Here is a 14,025-nt window from a genome sequence, read left to right as displayed (position 1 = left end):
TGCAGAGAAGTGAACACCTTAGCAGAAGTTTAGGAAATTAAATCACAGCTCATAGAAACAGTTCAGAGGAGATGAATGCTGCAGTTTCATGGTGCTCATCCACCTGGTCTTCCTCCCTATCCTCACCACATCTGCCTGTACATTCACTTCCCCATAAATCTGGCCATCATTTCAGAGCAGAGACACTACACCAGCCAGGGAACAATCACGTTGGTTGTGTTTAGGAGAAAGAAAGGGTGCTGTGATTTCAAAGAACAATGAAAAATGAGGATTGTAGGTGCTTCTGCCAGGTAACAGCCTATCCCTCCTCCCAAGGCTGCTCACCCTCAGCTGGGTGAGAATAGTGGGAGTGTGCTCTGCACCACTCCTCCATCTCCTCATCTCAGCTGGGCCACAAGGCAGGGGAAGCATTTGTGGCCACCATAACAGGAAAGGTCAAATACACTATGATTTATTTTTTTGTGTATGTGAAAGTATGAGGCAGAATTTTCAAGTTTCAGGGGAGGAAAGAGAGAAGGAAAAGGACATTGTTTTGCTGCAGGCAGGATGAGCCCACAGGCTCTTTTCCATCCCTACCTGCAACCCAGCATTATAATTCGGTAAGAAAAGGCCACTCATCAATTCAAATGAGCTCTTATGAAATAACTTTGCATTTGGTCCTCATTCGTATAATACACACATAGTGCAATTCCAGCTGCATCACAAAACAGAATAAACTTGTGGACTTTAAGCCAAGATAATGGATTCAGAAGACAAACTGCTCTCTAATCAAATGCAATCAATCCCTGAAGTGGTTAAAGAGTTCTCCCTAAAGACAAAGGCAAAGAGGAGCATAATATAATAAGCACCTTACAGAATAAGCACCTCATTCATCATACTGAGCTGTCTGCATGCAGTTAAAGAAAACTGCCTTTGCACTCACCTACATGCAAACATATCAGATGGCAAACACTCCTGATACACCTGCTTAAGCCAAGCCAAATCTCATATTAATTTTACTTCCTTTGGGAGACAAATAATCCTGAGAGATCTAAATTTTTATCTGAAGATGACACAGAGGAATGTTCAGAGCACAAGGTAGCGCTACATCACCCAGAAATGACTCCAGACATTTAGGAACACATTGGGTATATTCATCAGATAAAAGTGCATGCAAATAAGCTGGTGCAGAGCAGAACATTCATGGGCTGCAACACACCCATCCTGCTGCCTTCCCACGGAGAGAAACTGCCAAATAAATCAAGCAGGGAGAGGTCACAAGACGACCTGAGTGCGTAGAAGGAGAAAAATGTATTGGCAGCTCATGCTGCTCATAAAATATGAGCAGCGTCCATATATACAGCTGTTGTTTCTTTTAGGGGATGCTTCAAGTACTTAAAGAGCTCCACTCCCACACTCCCCATACCACAACAGTGCACTGAAGGGGAAAAGCCAACGTGGCTCCTGAAAATACATTTTCCCAAGGTACTGTGTCATTAATGTAAGCTGAACGTGTGTGTTGGCAGCTGCAGTACAGAGTGGAGCTGGAGCAGAACGTGGGGTTTGCCAGCTTGGCTCACAGTGGTCCCTGGTCGTATCAGCCTCAGCTTGCCAGGTTTACAAGAGGGAAAAGCAGAGATGAGAGCAAGCTCAGCTCCAAGGGGAGCAGAGCAGCAATCACAGAGGACATTTGGCAGAGCCACTGGCACAGCCCCGAGGAGCAGGAGGGCCAACATGCCTGCAGCAATCAGCCAGGACCAAAGGGCACAGTGGGCCAATTCAGCCAGCACTGTCACCAGCTTCTCTACCTGGGAGAAGACTGAATGAACAGCTAGAAAACAGCTAATAAATGTATTGGCCAATACATTTTGCAACTGTGTTACATTAAATCAGAAAAGAGCCCCTTATTCTGGGACAAGAGTGCCAGGTTAGTAATTATTCTGGAATTTCCCCTTCAAATTCATATCACCCGTTACTCTGAAGTAACCTCACCTACAGCAAAGTTCCAAGGCTCCAGGCCATACGATCTACTCCTTAAGAAGTCACTGTATTAAAATCTTCTCACTTCATTTTCACACCTCTGAATATGTGCTTCCAGTTTGCAGCCCTTGTGAAATTTAATTTCCTCAACCCACCAGGCTGCTAATCTTTAGTAAAGATGTATCCCAGCCTAAAAACAGAATTGAAGAAGGAAAGAAGCTGCTAATCCTCTGGCCCACAGCTATCACAGGCTCAGCAGGTTCTCCCAGCTCATCAAGTCAATGTGAATCAGAAGGGCTTGTGACACTGGATGTGAAGATGAGGAGACAGGGATGGATTTACAGAGAAATTCTCCTTTAATCCCAAATGTTCAGCAACTCTCTTGTGGAATTAGCCCACCTACATTTCCATTATCTGTATTATCCTTGGCACTATCTACCATCCTTCTTACCTCTGCTTCTAGACAGGATATAACATCTTTTCACCAGTACATCACTGGTGATAAACTGCTCATCTTATTTCTAGTCCTAGAAAGCCAGCACACACACATTGTTAATCTAGACAGTGGCATTCAAGGGAAAAAAATCCCTTGCTGAGGCCAACAAACAGAGTAAAGCAGGAGAAGCACAAAGACAAGCTCACAGCAGTGTAAGAACTTGGGGATGAAAGAAAGAACAGCCTTTGGCCAAAACAGTGAACCTGTAATGCAGGAGGATTAATTATAGTTGTTTTACAAATCAGGGCCAGTAGATGTGATCAAATCTTTCTCCCCACCCTTCCTGCTAGGTCTTTGAAGAAGGTCCTTAAAAAAAAAAGCCTGGGAAAACTGGAAGTAGCAAAGGCACTTGTTCGAGCTTTGCTTTATCTGCTGCACCTGACATAGTGTTTTTCCTGGGACAGGCTGAGGGTATGGAATAATTAGATTATTTACAGGGAGATAGATACATTTACAGGGAGCACTGTAAATGCACATTGAAAAGAGCATTGGGTTTCTCCATTTTGCTGTTCCTCCTGTTCTGCCCCATCATTTCTGCATGATGGGAGTGCTGAGCACAGGCTAAGTTGGCAGGACACCTACTACCAGGCTCTTGCTCTGGTTACCCATCATTTGATCCCTATAGTGCTGGCAAGCCTGGCCAGCCACTGCTTTTCAAGAGTTTCCATTCTACAGAGTTAACCAGGATAGTAGCTATTTCACCCATCAATGGACTTCAAGACCTTCCACAGCTACATCATGTATTTCTGTGGGAGGCAGGAGCAGGAGGGGAACCAGAGGAGTTCATCCCCACTCTGCAAAGAGGAAGATGCCAGGACATCTTGTAAGGCACAGAGGACTTGCTGCAGCCCTCGGCATTTACTTCCCAACCTGAGCTCCCTCTGCAGAGAGGAGACTCACATTTTATGGATAAAGTCTCTCACGTGCTGCTGTTACTTGTTTTATGGGGAAAAGGGCCATTTCCACAGTTGCACACAGCTCTTTTTTCATCTTGCATCGCCTTGCATCCCCAGGATAATTCAATGAATGATGAGGCTCATTTTTAACCCCAAAAGCCAACAAATCAAACAAAACACATACAATTCTTGTCCTCCTTCATGAAAAGAGATGTAAAAATAGCCCTCCCTCCTCCAATAAAAAGACTAATAACTGTTTTTCCTCTGGTAAAATACTTCTGTTGCAAAGCCCTCACTGAGAACCTGTCTAAATGCAACAAAAGTGGGTTCATGATTATGTGAATTCTATTAAGTAAATCTCTGGGTACACCTACTCCATTGCTCTCTTTTTCTTCCCAAGGTAATTAACATCTCTGCAGAGTTGGCTTCCCACCTCCTCCACCCAGTCTAAATCTCTAAAATCTCCTATTTTTGCTTTGACATCTGACTAGAGTTTTTTTTTCATTTTAGGCACAGCACACACATCCACCCACCCACACGATCCAAAGCACGGGCAGCTGTTTCATGAAGAAATTCTACAGAAAGGATTTTCAAACCCTCTGGAACAAATTTGTTACCCAGGAATTTCATGCGACAATTTACAAACTATACAAACCAAGATGCTTGTGTATTATTTTCACATGAGAAATAAGATTTCTGACTTATCACAGAAGGGGAGAAGGATACAGTGGAGACTCTATTTTTCCCTAGTGACTGAAATTGGGGTGAGGGATAAGGTTACTTTAACTACAATTAGATATAATTATAAAACTGCCCATAGTCATATCACCGTCACACTTTGGGAGATTTAATAAAAGCATATAGTCTTTGTGTACAGTATAACCACATCCCTAAGTCAATCATTTAAGCACTGATCATTTTCTGCTTCCTTCAAGCCATATGACAACAGCTTCACTAAAGCCTGAAGATTCTTTTGCAGAGGTCAGGAATGGCATGACCACACAGCATCATTAAAAACTCCTCTACTCTTCACCAACCCACACACCCTGGGAGCAGTCAGCAGCAGAATAACTTACTTCCTTTCCAGAATCCAGTAGAACTGTCCCTTGGCACAAGCAATGGCCAAGAGGGACACGTACATTATTTTTAGGAGATGACAGGATGTCCAGGTTTCTTTACAGTAACATCACATGGTTTCATTAACCTCTCTGGCATGTTCAGATGCCACATCATACTTGAGTCTGGTGATCAGAAACCACTCTGTGTGGGGCAGTTATATACTGAAACACTTTCTTTGACAGAGCTTTTCCGAGATATTTTCCAGAAGGGTTTTAAAAACGAAAAAAATCTACCCCGACCAAAGTTTCCTTACTTGCTGGTGAGTGGTGCAGCAAGAAATCCTTAGCATGGATTTTTATCTTTTCTTTTTCATGAGTAACAAATTGCATTTCTGAAAAGGTTGATGCAATCTCCTGGATTCAGTTGTGTGTGGTCTTTCCAGTGACACCCACAACACACATACGAGCAGGAAAATGAGCCAGATAGGAACAAACAGTGGCAGATGTGCTTCTGCTCTTCTGTCAAGGATACAGCTGTTGACAGCACTTTGTTATCTTTTCTCCTAAGCTTACTAACCAGCTTCTGAAGGATTTACTTCCAGAAATAATCCAGGCAATGAACAGAGGATTTTTCACATTTCAAAGTTAATAACTTGGAAAGAGATTAATACAGAAACATTTAAGTGATATGAGTTCTACAGCTGTAGACTTTTAATTTTTTCTAAACCAAAACACATCCTCAGCAGATGATCATGACTTCTGGTTGATTCAGCCTCAAGGGACCCACCAAATTTCCTGGCATTTACTTTGCTTCTTTTCTCTCAAGCTTTTGTAAGCTCTCTTTTCCACCTGGAGCCCTAGGTGTTGTTCATGCAAACATTTTTATTTTCTCCTTCAATTCCCAGCTCCCCTCCACCAGTATTAGCAGTTCTGAGATTCCCATTGCAGTTAAGCCCTAACCTTTTTTTTTTTCATCCTCTGAACACTCAAAGACCTGTTCACACAAATACGACTGATGTTAGCAGCTCTAGCTATCTAAACCTGTCTTAGCAACTGTTGGCAATTCTCCTGCAGACACAACTCCAGGCAATGTACTATCCTCCCAATTATGAAATCCTGCACCTCCCTTCAGCTTGAATTTCTGAATACTTGATACCACCTTAAGCAAATAAAGGGTGATGCAAGTGGGGAGCCTCATCCTTGGCTGACAGCTCTGCTTCTTCTTTATGCTGTATTTCTTCATCACCAAATTCCAAAGACAATGTTCTCATTATTTTAAAGTCTAGAGAGAAACCCAAACTCAAGTAACTTTAAGCAAGCCAAGCACACCCCTAGCACAGACACCACAAATATTTTAAGATCATCAGGGACTGTTGTATTCCTCAATTTCATTCACTCTTATTTCAAAGGTGTCTTTGTGAAGAGCATGACGTTCTGGTCTATGCAGCAGAAGGATCCAGTGCACACCTCAGTGTGCTCACCCCAAACAGATACTGACCCTTGTGTTGAAAAGTCCATTTAATTTCCTAATTGCATCTGTCCTGCTTCAACTTCCCCTAATCCCAACATTCACTTTTCTCTTTGATACCCCACAGGCTTGATGATTTATGTCTCCACAGGACCCCTTTGGAGCATAACACTTTGGGCACACCCTGCACCTCTGAGGTGCCCAACCCATCACCCCATGCAGACATCCTCCTGCATCACCCACACCCTGGCTACAGGGTGACCCAGCACCTGCACCCCAGTCTGCCCTGGAGCACCAACCTTGGCCTAAGAGGCACCAGCATCGCCCACTGATGGCAATTTTCCCTTAACTTGAGAGTTCTTCCTGAATCATTCAAAATGATGCTAAAAAAACTCAAAGTTACACCACTACAACTCTAACACCTTTAAATGAAAACAGAAAATAGCCATTAGAAACATTAATTATTTACTGCAAGTTGTTTCACTGTCTCAGAGACTGGTTCAGCTTAGGTTAGGCTGGTGGACTATGACTCAGGCCAGGACAGATGTTCTGCTCTCCATCTGTTCATCATATAAAACGAAGCAGAAGCTTCCTCTCAGAGAGCAGCCCAATCCAGTTTCATTAGTTACAGCAACAACAAGCCCAAAAGGGACTGCAAAAAGCAGCTTGAGACTCTTCAAGCATCTTTTACAACGTTTTTTGTTTAGCACTATTGGTAGCAGAATACGCCTCTGGCAGACAAGTATCATCCTCCAGCATGGGCTGGGAAATCTGAACCAGGCAATGTCCACAACTCATCTGATGAGACTGATTAAATGACACCAAATTATTTTAAAGGCTTTAGTATGGATTAATAGTATATATACACACTGATATAACTGTAGTTGTTCTGTCTCAACAGTACTTATCTATCCTATTCTATGATTTGGGGTGGCCCTGTGCAGAGCCAGGAGTTGGAATCGATGAGCCTTGTGAGTCCTTTCTAACTCAGAATATTTTATGATTCTATGATTCTATAATGTATATATAAAATCATAAAACCACAGCTAATGTTTTTACTTAACAGTCATCTCACTAGCACAAAAGCAATGAGACATTTATTGCATGTAACATGCACACAAACTATGCATACTGGAAGACAGGATTATGCATTAAAATTATATTTTAGACCATTTTTTGTATTCAAAATACGTTCTTTTTATACAGGGTTAATGAGTTCCATCTGTTGACTCCAGTATCATCTCCAGTGCTAACAGTCATGTTGAAATTAGCTCCAATAGTGCACGAAATACTTAACATACTACAATAAAGAGAAGATGAAGTCCACCAAATATGCTCAAATTTCTGTATTACAGTAAGCACCCAGACCAGCACTGGAAATCTTTTCTTATGACATATGAAGGTTCCTTTCTGGACAAATATGGACAAGAAGGCAGAAATACTGGATCAGCGAAATCAGACCTTCAGAGGTCAAACGTGGAGACCTTTGCACTGGCCAACCCTGACAGTGTCATGCCTAAGCTGGGTATGTTTTTTGGGCACTGTCACACTTTGCCTTTTGAGGAAAGGTCCTTTCCGTGTTGGTTCTTGGTGTGAGACTCATAAATAATTTTGGGCTCATACTCCCCCCGCCCCCGTGCTTTATGGTTGGCAAGCTTACTAGGGCCACCAGAAAAGAGGAGACTTCCCACCCAGCCTGGAAGAAACTCCATGGAGGGCAAAAACAGCATGGCAGAAAAAGTTGGGGGAAAAGGAATATCCATCTCAGTTACCCAGTGATGAAAAGCAGCTTTGAGAATAAAAAATATTTTTGGCTAATTTAATCAGATTTTATTAGCAGGGGCTCTCTGGAAATCACAGTCCTGCCAGTGCTGCAGTCAGCAAAATAGTCTTCAGGGCGAGGAGCGAGACCTCTCAGCATTTCAGCAGGCACAGGGCAGCTGGCTGGGACCCCAGCAGCACCACACTCCCCTGGCACACAGCAATCCTGACAAGCAATGGCCATAAATAAAACTAGGGCAGGCAAAACTGGAAATCAAAGAATCTCTGTCCCTTTGACAAAACACAGAAATATACTCACCCACACCTTTCAAAACCATAGCATTTAATTCAAGATTTATCTACACACATTAAAAGAAAAGGCAACACACCACTTTGTAAGGTCACTTTTCATGTACTTTTACAACCCTTTATCTTTGGCTGCCCAAGGCTGTAAAACACCCTCTGTAGTTTCACTACAAAACTATGAAACCTGAAAATTCAGGTAGTTAAAAAACGTAGGTATTTTTTTAAAAATGTAGGCATTGAAGACTATAAATCACCCTACATCACTCCACCTAATTCATCGCGTACGAGGTCAGGCGAACACACACTGATACTCTGAATGCCAAGCAGGAAGGCAGTGGTGTAATCATTTCTGCTATGTGTTCTCACAAATCAGATCCATGAGGTCCCAGAGGCAGAGCTAAATGCTGCCACACCAACGCAGACCCCTGGTGAGGTACATGCTGCCAGAAGCCTTTTGCAACTCAGTGCCAAAATTTTTGTCATATATATGTTACTTGGGTTTTTCCCTGAGAAAGAGTTGCTATTGGCTTAATGGCTGAATTTACGTCAATGAAAGAAAAAAAAAGAACAAAGAGAACTAGCCAGATGAAGGAATTTCATTTGTGCTACCATAGCCTGCAATTTTTTTCCTCTGAAAGAAAAGATTCTTAAACCCAACAGTCACCTTTTGGCAAAATACTCTTGGATATTTTTAACAACTATGCCTTAAAATAATTCCTTTTCCATAGGCAAAGAAAATGATCTGTTTTGAGTCTCTGAACACATCACTGGAAGAATTTCCTCTCTGTGTGCTGAGGACAGTCATGACAACAAGGAAAGCCTGGTCATTAAGAGGTGGGCAGCTATTAAATTAGGCTGCAATTAGGACTGGTACAGGAACTGAGAAAGCCAGAAATACATCAAATATTAGCAGATTTACATATCACCCCTTCTTATATCCCTAAATATCAGCTACCACAGGCTGCTGGGGCTCTGCCCTGCCAGCTTCATTCTGCTCTGGAAATCACTGTCCGCTGCATATATGCCACATAATCAGCTTCAGCACACGATATAATGTACTGTATTCACTTTGGGGAACACTATGTGAATACTGATTGGCAGAATTTGGCCCATATTCTTATTCTTACTAATTGCAATTTACTTCAGAAATAGACCCACTGGTTTTGCTTTCCCAGCACAGCAATTTTTCTGGTTCTCTCCTCAATACTTTCACTTATGCCCAACTTAGCTGCTGATCCCCCATCTTTGAGGTAATTGTCAGGTAATAAAGTCTTCAATGATCTAGTAACTGGGAGTGAGTGTCAGATGACAGGTTGGTTTTTTTTGAAACATATTCTTTATTTCTGTGTCATATATTTAGCACAAAATTACTCTTGCAATCTAGTCATCTTTTAAACCCTGATTTTAATTTTTTCTAGTCATCTGTTTAAGCATTTATCAGAGACAACTCAGGACTGGCATCTGAGATGACTTTTGCTGCGTCACTTTTCTTTGCTGCTGCCAACTCAGTATGTCTCACTATGCACTTTACAGACAACTATTAATTTTTAAACTAGCTTTATGTTCCTTATTAACAACTCATTTCTCAAAAGAGAAAAATGATGCTGTTGCAATCACAAGTTCTGCAGAAATATAACTTATGAACATTTGATAATGAGGGAAGAAGCTTGTTTCCAAGGGATTCTATCTCCTCAATTTCCATAGAGAAACAAATTTCATTTCCTCCTTCTCTATATTGTTTGGATAACAAATAATTCCAGTTTATAAAAAAAATAAACCCACCAACCAGGGCACTACCATGCACTACTCCTGAGGAAATCAGAGGCTATTGGTCCATGTAATTTTCATACTGTCAAACTTTCTTTTTGCCTCCAAAAGGCAGCGCAATGTAGGTCACTTTTAATGAGGAGCCCTGTGTGTGGCTTTCCCCACACACTGCACAGCAATCAGACACTTCCAAGTTCATGTTCTCCCTGCACCATCACTGTATTTTGTCATGTTTCAACGGGGTTGACTTTTGCCCACAACACTGGGCACTTTCACATGGTGAAGTCTCCTTGCTGCTTCATTAACTCCAAATCAGTGTGTGCCCTTGCATTTTACTGTATCATTTCCTCCAGCATTCATTAAGCTGCAGTTAGCCTCTGGCTAGAAACTTCTTAAAACATCATGATGAAATTACCTTCTCGACAACATACAAGTCAATTATAATGTAATTAAAAGATATACTAATCTATTCCCTTGTTTGGTCATGGTATCTTGGTTAAGATCATCATTATACGGTATCTGTGAAATCTTTTGCTATAAATTGTAAGCTACTGTCCACAGCACCTGTTTTTCTGTCAAAGACGCAGGAATTATAATAGCTGTTCCCCTCCAGCTTTGCAAACACAAGGAATTAAAGTGGTACAAGCTGGTTTGAATCTAGGGTCTCCACTGTTCAGTGCTTGATTCCCCAGGCATTTCAATGGGGTTGTTTGTCGTTGGGCTAGGAGGATTTGGAAGGAACCTGATGCCTGAAGACATACGCTCTCTCTTGCCTGCCCTCCCGTATCAGACTCCTGGTTTTCTGCATAAGACTCTTGCATAACCCTTTGCAAGGGAAGAGTTAAGCTCCCTTGACTTCACTCTGCTCCCACTCTTTACCCTACTCTGTTTCTATCCCATTTTCCTCTGCTGCAATGTCCATCCTCACCACCCCCACACATACCAGCCAGGCCCTCCTGTCCTTCCCCACCACATAGCAAAGGGATAAGGACCCAAAGGCAGTGCTGTACTGTGCTGGGCAACAGAGCCAAGCAGCTCCTCTGCCAGCCAGGCTCACAAAAATGAATTCCCAATATTTATGCTGTTAAACACACAGGCTCAGCGGTTCCTTGAATCCTCCCCTTAAGCCCACTGCTAAATCCTTCTGCTCCCCTCTGCCCTGCAGCACCCCTCCTCATCCTCCTGCACCCCAGGTGTGTGACAAGGGACAGGGAGGAGATAGGGACAGGCTACGTCTGCTGGGAGAAGAGAGAATGAGGTTGAAGGACAAGGCACTGCAGAGGGTCTGGACCTTTGAGGACAGCAGCAGCTGCCTGAGGAAGCCACTCCTGGGAGAACTGCAGCCCATCAGGTCAGTGCTGCATCAGGAGAAAGCTCCTCACCAGGGTGACATGACATAGCCTGCCCCATGCTCAGCATGACAGCGGCGCTAACGGGTTCCAGCAGCCCAATGCTCCTGAGCACACTGCAATTCCACACTCTGCCCTGAGCCACACCTTGAATGCTAAAAGTAAAATAAAGCTTATGCAACCAGGGGGTGAACAATATTTAAGCGAGGTCCACTTGACCACTTTAAAATATTTTTATTGTTACTATGTCATGTCAACATAAGGTAAAAAATCCCACAGAATTAATCCAACAGCTGTATGGGTTGGATTTAACTGAGCTTTCTCTGCGAGCCAAAGTGCATTGTATGTGTTTGTCCAAAATAAACTTTTAGAACTGCCCCTTTGCAGTTTGGCCAAGAATAGAGAGTCGTAAGAGATACATGTCCTTCATCACCACCTTCCTTCTAGGGCCAAGTCCCTTCATTTACTTGAACTTCAGCTTTTTGTCCTTAAAACAGTGGTAACTCCTGCCTACAGTGATGCTGATCCATCTGGTATTTGCCAAGGCACAGAAGACTTTATTCTAATAAGTGAGATGTACAGAAAGCAGGACAACACCAACTGATGCTGTCTATATTCTTCCTCAGAGTCCTATGCAGTTTCATTTCTGCCTCGAAAAGTAGGTCAAAACACTAAACAATAGTTGTTTGAGGGGGAAAAAAAAGCAACTTTTAACTTCTTTGGGCATAAACACCATTGTTTTTCCAAATTAGTCCTCTTAAAATGGCCAGGCAGGGTAGCAGGGCTCTCCAGAGGCAAGTGTGAAGGCAGCATCTCTTCTTGACCTGTTCCTTAATCAGCAAAGATTCAATACAAGAGGAATAATTTATGTGGCCAGCAATTGATTCTTGCTTAGGAAGCCCCAGGGGAGAATTGTAATCATGGAAAGCTCACCTTCTTCTGGGACATACTAAAACTGGGGGTGGGGAGCTGGGGGGACTGTTCCTTCTGGATGTCTTTTGGGCAGATTACAAAGCAAAGCTTGGATTCCCACCTTGTTCTCAGCACACACTTTGCAGTTCTGGGCAAGACCTCTGGCTGTGGGCATACACTGCCCTGCAGCTTCCCCCACCACATAGAGTAATTACTTTGTTTTCATTAATTGGTCTTAATGCATGCATGCACATCCACAAATCAAGCGACCCACTGCTGCGAGTACAGCAGTTTTGACTTGGAAGTCACGCTCGCCTGGGTTTGTAAAGTCAACAGTCCACTATCACCAGCACCAGCTTCACCCAAGCAGATGCATCTGCAGGGTGTAAGTAAATCTGGGGGGGCTCAGCTTGCCCCAGCAAGCTGCAAACCACAGCAGCCAGGGTGGTTAGCTGGCAGTTCTGGGAGTGAAGACACCAGCACAAACAGCATAATGATGGGGATGTATTAATGCTGCGCTGGTGTCAATGAAACATTACCATCAATTTAAGCAAGCAGTAGGCCTGATTTATAAGCCAATATATAACCAAATATAGCACAGGAGATGTTTGGAAAAACAAGTATGTGAAATAGGCATGACAAATAGAAAAGCTTTATTAAGGGATGATTTCTGTGATCTCTGTCTCCCAGGACAGTGATATTTAAACATCCTCATCCAAACAGGAACACAGATAAACAGGCTTTAACTTGTCTCCTCACCCTGTGGTTTGTGCTTTGACAGAAATGACCAATGATTTTTGTACATGAGTAAAATGCTTTCGCTTATACCTCTGACTGGGATCTCCTAGGGGAAAGCAGTCACCCATCAAATGACTTTGGAGGGACTAATAAATGCAGTATGTAATAAAAACACTTGACTAAGCAACCTATTCATTCTGACTGATTGGGATTCTTACAGGAAATACTTCAGCACACTCTAGCAATGCAAAACAAAGTAAGAAAAAAAGTGTGGGGGAGACCCTTCATGCCTAACTTGTCACCTAAGGCTTATGAACTCCAGCAAGAAAGCTGAAGAAATTAAGTACTAACCTGTAAATAGTTCTGCCAGGCAAAACAGAATATGCAGCTGGCATTTACATTAAAAGCTCTAGTCTACAAGCATGTCTCCTCATTCCCTTCAAAAAGAACATTTTTTAACCAAAAAAGCCTCAACCTTATCTACCTAATATAGGCTGTTTTAGATACTGTGCTACAAACTCAATTTGGACATTTAAAGCTCTTGGCTCATTACGATTGTGAAGTCAAATTAGTCAGAGATAAAATCAATGAAGTCAGGCAAAATCACTTTTAGGGTGCCCTGTGTTTTTCCAATTATCACTACAAGCCTTTATGATGGATTATATTAAAAAAATGAGTATTTATGAGCCTCAGTGTTTAATGCAGCCCCTCTATGCCTGTCTTCAGCCAGGGCTGACAGTCACACACCTCTCCGCACAGTAAACATGCTGGGGAACCATCAGCCTCCTACCTTGGCTCCATCCACACTGATAATCCGATAGCTGTTTCTCGTGCTGTCATAGAAGTAGGAAACAGTTACAGCCTGCTTGCTTGCGGGGACCCAGTTCTTCTTCGTGCTGGGGTCAATTTGGAAGACATGGGCTCTGGTGGTGAAGATGGGCTGTTCTCTGGAATAGGGAGGGACAGGAGAAATGGATGCATGAGTCTGCGGAAGATGAAATGTCCCAGAAGCCCAGCCTTGACCAGGCACGTTGAAAGCACAAGGCAGAGAGTGTCTGGCAATCCCCGAATGAAAAGGCAGAGCACTGATGCTGCTGAGATCCAGACTCAGGTGCCTTTCCCTGGCATCACTAAGTGACATTCAGCACTCTAAAGTTACTGCCACAGCCCCAGAAACAATTGGATTTTTTTTCTCCCTGTGTTACACTAACTCAGTAGCCACATTTTCCTCCAAATATTTATTTCCAGAAAAGGGCATTCACACACATTCTTTCTTTCCCCACCCACATATTTTGCTAAAAGCAACACCAAGCCC

The 14,025-nt window shown here is 42.8% G+C and overlaps 1 protein-coding gene across 1 annotated transcript in view; it reads right to left on the bottom strand.

Annotated features, from left to right (window-relative positions):
- Positions 1 to 13,657, bottom strand: part of HOMER2 (homer homolog 2 (Drosophila)) — a gene marked incomplete at both ends in the record, with an annotated part of 27,938 nt that extends 14,281 nt beyond the window's left edge. The window contains one exon of the mRNA XM_009084258.1: positions 13,501 to 13,657. Coding sequence (XP_009082506.1) covers positions 13,501 to 13,657 — 157 coding nt within the window. The remainder of the gene's footprint in view (positions 1 to 13,500) is intronic.
- Positions 13,658 to 14,025: the final 368 nt, after the last annotated feature.

Source organism: Acanthisitta chloris, unplaced genomic scaffold (assembly GCF_000695815.1).
Source record: "Acanthisitta chloris isolate BGI_N310 unplaced genomic scaffold, ASM69581v1 scaffold3201, whole genome shotgun sequence".
In the NCBI taxonomy this organism is placed as follows: Eukaryota; Metazoa; Chordata; class Aves; order Passeriformes; family Acanthisittidae; genus Acanthisitta; species Acanthisitta chloris.
The sequence above is the reverse complement of the archived record's forward strand: the minus strand, read 5'-3'. Positions and strand labels throughout refer to the sequence as shown.